At 43.8% G+C, this 14835-nt stretch overlaps 1 protein-coding gene across 36 annotated transcripts; it reads left to right on the top strand.

Moving 5' to 3' along the window:
• Nucleotides 1–2624: 2624 nt before the first annotated feature.
• LOC125518081 (F-box/FBD/LRR-repeat protein At1g13570-like) lies at nucleotides 2625–8135 on the top strand. 36 transcript variants are annotated; one of them, XM_048683133.1, is made up of 8 exons: nucleotides 2626–2916; nucleotides 3036–3121; nucleotides 3210–3304; nucleotides 4604–5357; nucleotides 5822–6706; nucleotides 6793–6948; nucleotides 7032–7323; nucleotides 7692–8135. In XM_048683133.1, exons 5-7 carry the CDS (start codon nucleotides 5846–5848, stop codon nucleotides 7296–7298), a joined length of 1284 nt encoding a protein of 427 aa, XP_048539090.1. In that variant the 5' UTR covers nucleotides 2626–2916; nucleotides 3036–3121; nucleotides 3210–3304; nucleotides 4604–5357; nucleotides 5822–5845; the 3' UTR covers nucleotides 7299–7323; nucleotides 7692–8135. The 36 variants fall into 36 exon arrangements, with proteins under 36 accessions (XP_048539135.1, XP_048539097.1, XP_048539142.1 ...); XM_048683102.1 differs by having other exon boundaries at nucleotides 4078–5357; XM_048683091.1 differs by having other exon boundaries at nucleotides 3507–5357.
• Nucleotides 8136–14835: the final 6700 nt, after the last annotated feature.

The raw sequence follows: 14835 nt of genomic DNA, 5'->3' as shown, positions 1-14835 counted from the left end.
CCCGGGCGGGGTCGGGCGAAGGCGGCGGCGCACGCGGCTCGGCGGCGGGGCCGGCGACGCGTGGCGGCGGCGCATGGCGAGACGGGCGGCGGGAGGCGGCGGAGATGGTGGCCGGCGGGAGGACCCGCGGGCTCGGGCGGCGGGCGCGGTTGAACGGCGGCGCTGGCGAGACGGGCCCCGCGGGCCCGAGCCGGGCCGCGCGGGCCGGCGGCGGGGTTGAGGAGAGAGAGGGTGGCGGAGGTGAGGTGCCGCGCTGTGATTCGCCGGGGAGGGCGGCGCGGACATGTCCGGTAGTGGAGGAGTTTTGTCCGGGCGCGAGGAGGAAGATGGCTAGGGTTTCATCCGCGAAAATTTTGGAGGGGATCACGTATATATATGTAGAGGGAGCTAGGAGAGTCCAAATGAGGTGCGGTTTTCGGCCACGTGATTGTGATCGAACGCTCTACATGATGGGGGTGGTTTAAGTGGGTTTTGGGCCACTTTGGAAGGGTGTTGGGCTGCAACACACACGAGGCCTTTTCGGTCCCTCGGTTAACCGTTGGAGTATCAAACGAAGTCCAAATGGTATGAAACTTGATAGGCGGTCTACCGGTAGTAAACCAAGGTCGCTTGACAAGTCTCGGTCCAATCCGGAAATGTTTAACACTTGCACACGAAAAGAAGGTAGAAATGACCACCGGAGGAGAACGGAGCACCGGAATGCAAAACGGACAACGGGGAAAATGCTCGGATGCATGAGACGAACACGTATGCAAATGAAATGCACATGATGACATGATATGCAATGCATGACACGCAAGCAATGACAACGCAACAACAGCGAATAACTGGAGGACACCTGGCACATCGGTCTCGGGGCGTTACACCACCGTCGAGCGCACCCCCCTCGTCGCCGCCCGGGATCACCCGCCACCGGTTAGTCCCTTTTTTGTGATTTTTGCGAGCTGTGTAATAGATTGATGCGCCGGTGTGCGTGTAGATTGAGTTGACCCCGTGCGAGAAGTTCTTGCTATCTGATTCATCCGATTCGGATGACTCGGATATGGAGACCATGCTTGCGACCTTTCGGCAGCAAACATTAGTCATGGCGCTTGCCGTGAAGGAGCATGAAGATGAGTACCGGAAGAGGAGGCGGGGATCTACTGTCGGGCGTCTGTGCATTCCTTGGAATCGCCATCTTGGGAACGAGATGTTGATGCAAGAATATTTTGCGAGAATCCTACATATCCTGCACACCTCTTCCGCAGAAGGTACCGAATGCGCTAATCCCTCTTTGTGAAACTTGTTGAAGCTTGCGAGGCAAATTGCCGGTATTTTACTCAAAGAAGAAATGTCGCGGGATTAAAGGGATTTAGTGCATATCAAAAAATCTCCGCAGCTATGCGGGTGATTGCATATGGCGTTCTGGCTGACTATGTCGATGAGTATCTTCGCATTGGTGAAGATAGCACAATTGAGTCTGTGCGTAGATTTGCGAAAGTGATCGTCCGTGTCTTTGATCTTGAGTATCTTCGGGCATCCAATGAAGATGACACAAAGAAATTGATGGCAGCTAATGAGAGGAGAGGTTGGCCTGGCATGCTAGGTAGCATTGATCGTATGCATTGGAATTGGAAAAATTGCCCCAAGGCTTGGCAAGGAATGTATTGTGGCAAGTCTCGTGATGCAACAATTGTGCTAGAGGCCGTAGCATCTGAGGATTTATGGATTTGGCATTGCTTTTTTGGTATGCCGGGCACTCTCAATGATATCAATGTGTTGCAACGCTCTCATTTGTTTGCTAGGCTTGCTAGTGGTGATGCTCCTGCTTGCAACTACACTATCAATGGGCATGAATACACAAAGGGGTACTATCTTGCATATGATATATACCCTCCTTGGTGCACATTTGTCAAGAGCATCAAAGAACCCAAAACAAAAAAACAATGTGAATTTGCAAGGGTGCAAGAGGCAGCCCGAAAAGACATTAAAAGAGCATTCGGTGTTTTGCAATCTAGGTTTGCCATTGTCCATGATCCTGCTCGTTTTTGGGATAAGAAAACCTTGAAGAATATCATGACATGCTGTGTTATCCTGCATAATATGATTCTTGAAGATAAGAGAGGAATGAACTTAGAATTCTTTTACGATAATGTGAGTAGCCGTGTCAAACCAGTTAGAGACCCAAACCGCATTAGAGCTTTTCTTCAGATATACAAGGAGATTGAAAATGCAGACACGGACTTTCAACTTCAGGAAGATCTCATTGAGCACTATTGGCAAAGGGGTGGATAGTGCCTAATTTTTGTATTCACGACAAGTTTGTATTGCATTATTTAAGTTTGCTACGGTGATTTGAATAATTATTTGTAATGCGGATGGTTATTTGTATTATGTTTGATTTGAATAATTCAGTTTGTTTTCAATTGTTGAATTATGTTGGATTTGGTATTTACGGGCCGATAATATGCGGGATGCAGCTATGCAAAAAGCAGAACCCGCATAGCCAACCAGTAAAAATATATATTCCGTAAATTTACTTTTTTATGAATCCATTTGGGGGTCTGCATCTGTACCGGCCCGCGCCGGCTAATAAAAACTGTTTTACGCGAACTACAAACACCGTTTTGCGGGGCCGGTGGGATGCGGGGTCTTATCCCTTTCCAGTAGCGAAGATCCCGACCAAGCTCCCGGCCCCAGCACCGAATATTCTGGCCAAGCCCGGCCGCGTCCTCGCCCACGGCGGACGGCAGCGACGAAGACCCCTTCCAAATCCGCTTCCCGCACGCGATTCTTGCAGGCCGTTGGGAACTTCAACCCCAACATCCTCGGCTCCCCTCCCTCGATGACGCCAAAGAACGCGTCTCAAGCAGCGCCCGGCGTCTCCCCCATTATCAGCTCTTCCCGAAACCTCTCCCAAGGTACTCTGTCTCTAAGGTTCGTTCCAATCTCACCATTTTATTTGATTGAGATGAGAGAGGGGTCAGGTGGCACGCGGTGGCTGTTCGTGGTTGCGTGCTGCTTATGTACTGTGCATTTTTTTTTTTTTGAGATAGTTGCTGCTCTGTGCTAGAAGGGATGAACAGGGGAGAAACAGGACAGGGCTGGGGGTTGTCTGCACACAGAGATATTGAGATAATTGGTACTATTGTTGTAGAATGTTGTGATGGAAAATAAAAAAAATTCTTCGATCTCTTGCAAATGATGTTGGATTGAATGATTTCTTTCAGTCACAGGAGTCGTCCAATATCGTGCTTCTTATTGGAAAAGAGTCCCTGAGTTCGTACATGCCAACAAGAAAGAAGACTAACAGTGGGTTGTTAAGGTGAGGAATTTTTTAGCGTGCATGCTTTGTTCGTCCGGATTGGGTGGTGAGTTTTGGCCTTTTGGGTATGACAGCGAGGAATGTTTTAGTGTGCATGCTTTGTTCGTCCGGATTGGGTGGTGAGTTTTGTGTATGACAGTGAGGAATGTTTTAGTGTGCATGCTTTGTTCGTCTGGATTTTAGCGGCCACTGTGTCGTCCAGGTTGGAGAGGATGATGGAGTCTGGCATGGCTGAAGAGGGTGAAGCGGCTGTTGGGGTTAAGTGCTGCGAGTAATTTTACAGGAGTGAGCTTTCTCAGAAATCTGCGACCGTTGAAACATGGAATACTCCCTCCGTTCCAAATTACTTGTCGTCGTTTTAGTTCAAATTTGGAACTAAAACGACGACAAGTAATTTGGAACGGAGGGAGTACATGCAAAGATGGGGAATAATCAACATGATGCTCTGTCGAGAGAAGTAGAAATTAATTAAGCTTCAAGAGGCTGAGACGACTCTTGTAGTACTAAGAGGAAAAGTTAGTTCTGGAAACACGGATATCTCTGTACTATCTATCTATGTTGAGCAAAGAAATTCATTTTCTTCCTTTCTCAGTCCTCTATTTTTTAGCAGACCAAGATGCACAAAAGTGCGGCCTATAATAAACTGAAATAGAAGCAGGTAACTACACTCTAGAGGTATACATGAACAAGAGAAAAGAGGAGAACAATGATCAATGGAGAAATGCACTGCGCTGTTAACTGCTGCTACTATAACACTGAAGTTTTAATTGCAGGACACCCTTAAAGAAAGAAAGAAGACTTGTGCTATCAGAAACCAATCGAAAAGGAGAAGGCATAAATGCAGTGGATGGACTTGACATTAAGCTGCTTTGTTAGATATACCAGGACGAAGGTTAAAATCAGAGGGCTTTAACATCATGCCATAGTATCTCAAGTCGCACTAGATGAGAATGTTTCATGATGCAAATAACTTGTGTTAGCCATTCTTGTTTTGTGTTTAATTTTATGCTTTATTCTTCGACTCGCTAGGATATAGTACAATTTTCAGTTGTGAGCCTAGCATCTAGCATCGATTTTGACCTCTGAAATTTTGTTTAGCAGGCAGCACCAGCTGCTTTTAGTGCAAATCACCGAGAGCTAAGGGTATATTTGTCCTTGCATCATTGTAATTTTGATGTTTTGCCTTATTAATAATTTAATATCGCGTGTTCCATCTTGACCCTATTATGTTGTGCCTATATGTGTTTCTTATGCGGTTACGATGGTGACAATGTGCCTAATTTGCTGTATGACATGCAGCGTGATCGGTGGGGGTTGAAAGTGTGGCGATGCCAATGTCAGAGACTGAACTTGTTAGGTCGGTAAGAATTATTTCATATTTCTCTAGCTTTGAGATTGCGGCTTCACTTCTACTCCCTCCGTTCCTAAATATTTGTCCTTTTAGAGATTTCAAATGGACTATCACATACGGATGTATATAGACATATTTTAGAGTGTAGATTCACTCATTTTGCTCCGTATGTAGTCACTTGTTGAAATCTCTAGAAAGACAAATATTTAGGAACGGAGGGAGTAGTATCATATCAACTATAAATGCATGTGTTGATCATATAATTAATGCGTAAAGATACCTCGCAAAAAAATTAATGCGTAAAGATATCTTACATAATATTAATGTGCAATTAATTTCCTCCCTAATATCACATATAGGCATTTATTGCAATTAATATTGTATATTTATTAATGTGTATATATAAGAAGTGTGTGGCAAGGAAAAAAATGTGGCTTCTCTGGTTCGACCGGATCCAAGATTTTGGACTCCTCGATTAAAAAGAAAGAAAGGTTTTACACTCTTCCGCGGCTCGCAAGCACCTGCTCAGCATCCACTCGCCGGCCGGCCGCCGCCGTATTTTCTTGGTCGGGCCGGCGCGGTGTCGTGCCGCGCCGTGCTGCCTCCCCAGGATCGCACCGCCGGCCGTGACAGGAGAAAGCAACCGAAAACCAACAAGAGCGGGGGACAGGAAGATATCGGAGGCAGCTGCCCCAACCCTAGGTGAGGCCCGATCGTCTCTCGCTTTGGCTTCGCTCCGTCTTTAGGTAGGTAAAACAGAAATTAGAACAGTGACAACTTCAATGGCTCATTCCACCTGGATATATGAAGTGTTTAACCGAGAATCGTAATATGAATCATTTCACGAGTCTATACCAACAATGGGGTGCAAATTATGTTGCGATGTCCAATTAATTAAAGTGGTGCGAATTAACCTTTTCTGGGTGTTTAACAGAAATGCTCGCCTGATTACTATGAATTGTCATGTGGAGATGTGAAATTTCTCATATGGCGTTACTTCCTTAAAACATTTTTTGTACATCTTTTCAGTACAATAGAATATCATATCAAGAGGAGGAATGCATCCAATTCCGGACTGTCTCCTCTTGCTCCCCTTTCTAGTGTCCCATTTATAATGTGTGGCATGTTAGAGATTAATAGGTTATCTTGTGCCACATTACATGCAGGCTCTCACAGTAAAAGTGTACCAAATGGACCATGGGAGTTCCCCAACGAAGATACGTAAGTCTGTTGTGGATGAAGATATCATCAGCAATCTACCCGAAGCTCTCAGAGACAAAATCCTTTGTTGTCTGCCAATAAAAGAAGCTGTTGGAACATGCCTCTTGTCAAGGACTTGGAGGTACACATGGGCTTCAATGACCGAACTGATGTTCAGGAGAGCTGATTTCGCTTCAGGAAATGATAGTGCAGACGATGACCGCAGATTTCTTAAGTTCACTGATATGTTTCTCTTCCTCCACAACGGCCCAATTCTGAAGTTTTGCCTGAATACCGTAGCGAATGAAATGGTATCCACTGGAGGACACCTTTACCGTTGGATGCTTATGCTGTCAAGAAATAAGATTAAGGAGATTCAACTTCAGACAAGTATACGTGACAGTTACAAGGTCCCGTCTAGTTTTTTCTCCTGCGATGAACTAGAATATGTGTATCTGCGAGCTTGTGTTTTCACTAGTTTACATTTGCCACCTCCATCTAAAGGCTTCAAACAATTGCATACTCTTCGTCTAGAATATGTTACTGTGGAAGGAAACAGTTTAGGGGATTTAGTAGCGAGTTGCCCGAATTTGGAGAAACTTAATATTCGTGGATTGTGCAGCCAATCCAATATAAATATTCGTTCAACAAAGCTCAAGGTGCTAAAAATTGAAGGCTGGTTTACACACCTCAATCTGCATGCTCCTTATCTTACTTCCGTATGGATCGGACTGGAACTGAATTCTGACACAGATGGTGCTTCGACAACCAGATGCAACTTCAATCTTTCTCCATTTATTGCTTCTCTTTCAGATGTTGAGACTATTAGGTTTCATGGACACATCCTTGAGGTAAGAAACTGTGATGGCAAAGTTTTCGCTTAGTGCTTATTATTTCACTGTTTCTTATTATGTTTGGGGGCCTATTGCCATTTCAGCGCGTAGAACATGAATTTCTGATTCTCAAGCAGCCAAGATTATTCAACCGGCTGACAGAGATAAGCCTGGAGATCAATCTCGGTGATCTCAAGGAAGCAAATTTTGCCTTGTGCTTATTTCAGCATGCCCCCAACCTGCGATTTGTCAAACTAAAGGTAATGACGATGAAATCTTCGACTTGCTACATATCATAAATTTCCATTGGACCGTTGCTCAATTTACAGTCTGTACTTTGCAGCTCATTTCCAGGAATTCCGCGGGACCAACAGTGCATTTCTGGGAATCAATAGACCGTGATGTCTGTCTCTTCCAGAACGTTGAAGTACTTGGTTTGTTTGACTTTACTGGCTCCGTTGCGGAGCTAGGCTTCTTGAAATTTTTACTTGAAGGTGCACCAGTGTTAAGAAAATTGGGAATAATCGACAAGGGATTGGACAGAAATGTCCTAAAATATCTCCTGAAGCTGAGAAGAGCATCAAAGGATGCAGAAATATTGATTCTTTGAGGCTTGTTTCCCCCACTAGAAAAAGGTGCAGGCTAAGTTTTTCTATTGAAGGGAAAATATTTACATTTATTCGTCTGTACAGTTACTTACATTAAAGTAGGTTCAGTTTTCTATTGAAGGGAAAATATTTACATTTATTCAATTTGGAAATAGCAGTGCCAGCTTCAGACTTGGCATGTCACTTATATTTCTTCTACCATTTTGGGTCATATCTGGATTTTAGTGCTATTCAATTTCAGTTTGCCTTTAGTTGACTTTGAGATAACATGCAAGGGAGAATTCTGAGCATAAACGTTTTTGTAAAAGATGAAAATATTGACTAATTGTCTGGAAAATTGGCAATCTTATTCTACTTCAATTCAGAATTATGACTACGGTTTTGGTCTTGCGCAGGTCAACTTCACCACCCTAGTGTTTTATCCCTACTCTGTTTCCATGGAGAGGATCAAGTCCAATCTCTGAAGGAACAAGTCGAGACAATTGGAAGGAACGGTGTCAAGCTTGTGTTGGGAACCTCTAACAACTCTACTGCTCTCGTTTGGTGCGATCTTGCAAGGCACAAGATCTGAAGTCAGGGTATACAAGCATAAGTTATCCCCATAATTTGATGTTGAAGTTATCCCGTGTTCCTGTGGAAAACAATGTTGCCTCAAGAGTTGCTTACTTGTTGTGTCAAAGTTCAGAAAGAAAATGTTTGGCAGTTCATATTGAACTGCGAAAACGTGTTATATTTAGGACCAGAGGGTGTATTTCACTAGCTCGCGGTCGTTCTGTTTTCAACTGTTTGCGCCATTTGAGAATGCAGAAATTTGCACCTGACGCACCACTATTTGTTTTTTTGACCGCTTTGGGTCGTGCTAGAAGTTCTTCAGTCGGATGTCATCTGTCAAGTTCAGTTTGTCTACATCGACTCTGCGGTAATGTGCAAATGGAGGACAATCCGTTTAACCCGAGATATTTTTTTACCTACCTGTTTGACCTGACTATTTTTGCACACCTAAAAACGCGTAGTGAATTATAGCGTGCGCTTTAATTTGCATAAGTTCGACTCATTGACTCTACTTGTTTGTCTTAAGAGTTCAGAAGGTCAGCTTTGCTAATTGTTGCAGTCAACTTTGCTGCCCTTAGAAAAAATATATTATGCACCTGCTGTTTTCTCAAGGATAGGATCGAGTCCAGTCTCGAAAGTAAAAAGACAAAACTTGGCAATAGTCCAGTCTCGAAAGTAAGGCATGAGCTGTAAACTGTAAGCACTACTGTTTGCTACAGCAGTGCAAAACATTGACAGAATCAACTTCATTTATGAATAAAATTGTAGTACTACCATATTAGAGTTTCTTGCTTGTTGTGATAATTCAACTTGTAGTACTTGTTTGTACAGCAGGAAATGTTCCAAGTGGAATGGGCTCAAATAAAATGCATTTAAAGCTCCCCTAAAAAAATGCATTTCAAGCTGACCAACACGTGATTGGTAAACACAAAATTACTCCGCTCTCCTTGGAAGAGTGTATTTTCAACTTTGTTGAAAAATCAAACATTTTTATGTTTGACCGCATGTATACAATAATATATCAACATTTATGCCATCAACTTAGTAGTATTAGTCTTCTAAAAAAATAATAGTATTAGATTCATGATAAAATATAGTTTCATGATATATCTATTTTATTTCACAAGCATTGATATATTTTGCACAAACTCAATCAAACTTTGAGATAGTTTGACCCTTTAACAAAGTTAGAAATACGCTCTTTTAAGAACGGAAGTACTAGTTGACAAAGAAAGATGGCTTTATATGTATGGGAAGTTCGTTGAGTAGTTAATTGTCATGATGAGTCGTCTTTTTAGAAGCGGCTAGCGAAATCGTGATAAAATAATTCTGCGTGCGCCGGGTCTTGAGACCAAGTGCGTGAAGATATGACGTGGGTGTAGTACACATTGTCGGTTGCCAAACTGGAGACTAGTCATTCGAAATTGGAGACAAGACCAAGTAGATGTCAATTTATTTGCCCCTGAAAACAATAGTACTCCCTTTTTTCGGTTTGTAAGGCTTATCTTAATTTTTTTTCGTTTTTTCGATTTAAAGGACTCGTCCTCGCTACTAAGCGCATTAAATATTTAGATGCAAGAATTAAAAAAGAACACATCAATGCATGTAATGTTTCTACTCATCTAGTGGCCAAGCATCCATACACTGTAATTAATCCAAATTAATGCATTACTTCCTCTCTCTCTCAGTTTACAAGGCGTGCACGTACCCCTATGTCGTCAATTTGATCAACCAATAGAAGTCATATATTACAAAAACATACCATTATAAACTTCAGATGTTCTATTTTCAAACGGTATAATTTTTGTGTTATATAGTTTATATTACGGTGATAAAATTGGCAACCTAGGTATACGCGCAGGACTTGTAAACTGAAACGGAGGGAGTAGTTTAATTTAGGTAGTTTTGTAAAGTACGAGATACATTCCTTCACTCACCGTCTGCCTTGGTTGATGAGATTTTAGATTTGAGCCCTACAAACCGAAAAGGAGGGAGTATAAGACATTTTAGCTTTTTTTTATTCGCATGTATCTAGACATATTTTAGTATGTGTGTTCACTCATTTTAGTATGTATGTAGTCAATATTTTAAAATAGCTAAAAGTCTTGTATTAAGAAAAGAAGGGAGTAGATGTTAATTTTATCTTACAAGAAAACCGTGGCGACTCCCCCCCTTCGACCGCGCCCCGCACCTTCCTCCGCGAGCTTCCCTCCCTCACCTCTCCCTTCCCGTCTTTGTTGCAGGCGCCCACCGCGGGCCTAGCCCAGGCGACGCTGGCGGCGGCGGCCCTAGCCTTTCCCCTCTCGCGGTTCCTCCGGCGCGGGGCGGAGCAACTCTGGGCGGTGCCCTAAGCGGCAACGGTTCTGCGCGGCGGAGGGGGTTCCTGGCGCGGGCGGCGGCGGACTCTGGGCGGCGGCGACATCGTAGGCGACAAGGTGATGCGGCAGCGTGGGTTGACGGCGCCCACCCGGCCCAAATATGGGCCTTTGGGCCCCATCTGGGTCTGGGCAGGCCGGCGGCAGGGCGTGGCATCGACGTGGCTCTCGGGAGGCGGTGGCAGTGCGTCGGGCTGGTAGTCAGTGGCAGCTCGGTTGTCGGCGTGCAGCAGCGCAGTGGAAAGCAATCAACCTACACATGCAATTCTAAGAGTGTAGCAGGGGAAAGTAAAACATTTGCATATGAAGGTAAAGGGAAGGGTTTGGAGAGAGCAAACACAATGGAGACACAAAGATTTTTGGCGTGGTTCCGATAGGTGGTGCTATCGTACATCCACATTGATGGAGACTTCAACCCACGAAGGGTAACAACTGCGTGAGTCCACAGAGGGCTCCATCCACGAAGGGTCCACGAAGAAGCAACCTTGTCTATCCCACCATGGCCATCGCCCATGAAGGACTTGCCTCACTCGGGTAGATCTTCACGAAGTAGCGATCTCCTTGCCCTTACAAACTTCTTGGTTCAACTCCACAACTTGACAGAGGCTCCCAAGCGACACTGATAACCCACAAGTATAGGGGATCGCAACAGTTTTCGATAAGTAAGAGTGTCGAACCCAATGAGGAGCTAAAGGTAGAACAAATATCCCCTCAAGTTCTATCGACCACCGATACAACTCTACGCACGCTTGACGTTTGTTTTACCTAGAACAAGTATGAAACTAGAAGTACTTTGTAGGTGTTGTTGGATAGGTTTGCAAGATAATAAAGAGCAAGTAAATAAAAGGTAGGGGCTGTTGTAAGTAAAGAAGCAATAAAGTAAATATAGCGAGTGTGGAAAAGTGGTGGTAGGAGTTGTGAAATTGGCCCTAAGCAATTGACTACTTTACTAGACCGATAGCAAGTATTATGTGGGGGAGGCCACTGCTAGCATGTCATTCCTGACTTGGAATTCTATGCACTTATGATTGGAACTATTAGCAAGCATCCGCAACTACTAACGTTCATTAAGGTAAAACCCAACCATAGCATTAAGATATATTGGTCCCCCTTCAATCCCGTATGCATCAATTTCTATGCTAGGTTGAAGCTTCTGTCGCTCTTGCCCTCCAATACATAGTCCTATCAACATACAACTAACCCTAGGGTGTGATCCACGCACGCGATCATATGATGGGCAACAAAGGACAACAACATAACCACAAGCAAATTAAATCAATCATAGCAATTCATCAACCACCGATAGGACAAGGGAAATCTACTCAGACATCATAGGATGGCAACACATCATTGGATAATAATATGAAGCATAAAGCACCATGTTCAAGTAGAGGGTACAGCAGGTTGCGGGAGAGTGGACCGCTGTAGATAGAGGAGGGAAGGTGATGGAGATGTTGGTGAAGATGGTGGAGGTGTTGGTGTAGATCATGACGATGATGATGATGATGGCCACGGCAGCGTTCCGGAGCCACCGGAAGAGAAGGGGAGAGGGGGCCCCTTCGTCTTCTTCTTCCTTGACCTCCTCCCTAGATGGGAGAAGGGTTTCCCCTCTAGTCCTTGGCCTCCATGGCATGGGAGGAGCGAGAGCCCCTCCGAGATTGGATCTGTCTCTCTGTCTCTCTCTGTTTCTGCGTTCTCAGATTCTACCCTTTCACCGTTTCTTATATTCCCGGAGATTCGTAACTCCGATTGGGCTAAAATTTTGACACGATCTCTATCCAGATATTAGCTTTCTTGCGGCGAAAGAAGGGCATCAACCGCCTTACGGGGTGGCCATGAGGGTCAGGGGAGCGCCTGCCCCCTGGGGCGCGCCCCCCTGCCTCGTGGGCCCCTCGAGCATCGTCTCGCGTGGATTTTTCTTCCCAAAAATCATATATATTCCAAAAAAAATCTCCGTCAGTTTTTATTCTGTTTGGACTCCGTTTGATATGGATATTATGCGAAACAAAAAACATGCAACAAACATGAACTGGCACTGGGCACTAGATCAATATGTTAGTCCCAAAAATAGTATAAAAAGTTGCCAAAAGTATATGAAAGCTGTAGAATATTGGCATGGAACAATCAAAAATTATAGATATAACGGAGACGTATCAGCATCGCCAAGCTTAATTCCTGCTCGTCCTCGAGTAGGTAAATGATAAAAAAGATAATTTTTGATATGGAATGCTACTTAGCATAATCTTGATCACATATCTAATCATGGCATGAATATTAAGATACGAATGATTCAAATCAATAGTCTATCATTTGACATAAAAACAATAATACTTCAAGCCTACTAATAAAGCAATCATGTATTTTCAAAATAACATGGCCAAAGAAAGTTATCCCTACAAAATCATATAGTCTGGCTATGCTCCATCTTCACAACACAAAATATTCACATCATGCACAACCCCGATGACAAGCCAAGCAATTGTTTCATACTTTTGACGTTCTCAAACCTTTTCAACTTTCACGTAATACATGAGCATGAGCCATGGACATAGCACTATAGGTGGAATAGAATATGATGGTGGAGAAGACAAAAAGGAGAAGATAGTCTCACATCAACTAGGTGTATCAACGGGCTATGGAGATGCCCATCAATAGATATCAATGTGAGTGAGTAGGGATTGCCATGCAACAGATGCACTAGAGCTATAAGTGTATGAAAGCTCCAACTGAAACTAAGTGGGTGTGCATCCAACTTGCTTGCTCATGAAGACCTCGGGCATTTGAGGAAGCCCATCATCAGAATATACAAGCCAAGTTCTATAATGAAAATTCCCACTAGTATATGAAAGTGATAACTCAAGAGACTCTCTATATGAAGAATGATACGTCTCCAACATATCTATAATTTGTGGTTGCTCCATGCTATATTATCTAATGTTTTGGACTATATTGGGCTTTATTTTCCATTTTTATATTATTTTTGGGACTAACCTATTAACCAGAGACCCAGCCCAGAATTGTTGTTTTTTGCCTATTTCAGTGTTTCGGATAAACAGAATATCAAACGGAGTCCAAACGGAATAAAATCTTCGAAAACGTGATTTTCTCACCGAACGTGATCCAGGAGACTTGGACCCTACCGCAAGGGATCAAAGAGGTGGTCACGAGGGTGGGGGGCGCCCCCTCCTAGGGCGCACCCCCTGCCTCGTGGGCCCCTCGGTGCTCCACTGATGTGCTCCTTCCTCCTATATATACACACATACCCCCAAACGATCAGAAGAGGAGCCAAAACCTAATTCCACCGCCGCAACTTTCTGTATCCACGAGATCCCATCTTGGGGCCTATTCCGGAGCTCCGCTGGAAGAGGGCCGTCATCACGGAGGGCTTCTACATCATCCTAGCCCCTCCGATGAAGTGTTAGTAGTTTACCTCAGACCTTCGGGTCCATAGTTAGTAGCTAGATGGCTTCTTCTCTCTCTTTGAATCTCAATACAAAGTTCCCCCCCTCTCTTGTGGAGATCTATTCGATGTAATCTTCTTTTTGCGATGTGTTTGTTGAGACCGATGAATTGTGGGTTTATGATCAAGTCTATCTATGAATAATATTTGAATCTTCTCTGAATTCTTTTATGCATGATTGGTTATCTTTGCAAGTCTCTTTGAATTATTCGTTTGGTTTGGCCAACTAGATTGGTAGTTCTTGCCATGGGAGAAGTGCTTAGCTTTGGGTTTGACCTTGCGGTGTCCTTACCCAGTGACAGAAGGGGCAGCAAGGCACGTATTGTATCGTTGCCATCGAGGATAACAAGATGGGGTTTATTTCATATTGCATGAATTTATCTCTCTACATCATGTCATCTTGCTTAAGGCGTTACTCTGTTTTTAACTTAATACTCTAGATGCATGCTGGATAGCGGTCGATGAGTGGAGTAATAGTAGTAGATGCAGAATCGTTTCGATCTACTTGTCACGGACGTGATGCCTATATACATGATCATGCCTAGATATTCTCATAATTATGCTCAATTCTATCAATTGCTCAACAGTAATTTGTTCACCCACCGTAGAATACTTATGCTCTTGAGAGAAGCCACTAGTGAAACCTATGGCCCCCGGGTCTATTCTCATCATATCAATCTCCATCACTTTTATATTGTTTTGCTATTTCTTTACTTTGTCTTTACTTTTTACTTTGCATCTTTATATCAAATACCAAAAATATTCTATCTATCAGATCTCACTCTCGTAAGTGACCGTGAAGGGCTTGACAACCCCTAATCGCGTTGGTTGCGAGTAGCTATCGTTGTGCAGGTACGAGGGACTTGAGCGTGGCCTCCTACTGGATTGATACCTTGGTTCTCAAAAACTGAGGGAAATACTTACGCTACTCTGCTGCATCATCCCTTCTCTTCGGGGAAAACCAACGCAAGCTCAAGACGTAGCAAGAAGGATTTCTGGCGCCGTTGCCGGGGAGTCTACGCAAAAAGTCAATATACCAAGTACCCATCACAATCCCTATCTCTCGCATTACATTATTTGTCCATTTGCCTCTCGTTTTCCTCTCCCCCCAATTCACCCTTGCCGTTTTATTCGCCCTCTCTCTCTATCCTC

This window comes from Triticum urartu, chromosome 1, assembly GCF_003073215.2.
Source record: "Triticum urartu cultivar G1812 chromosome 1, Tu2.1, whole genome shotgun sequence".
NCBI classification, from domain to species: Eukaryota; Viridiplantae; Streptophyta; class Magnoliopsida; order Poales; family Poaceae; genus Triticum; species Triticum urartu.
Note: the sequence above shows the minus strand (reverse complement) of the source record. Positions and strands in the feature narration are given on the sequence as shown.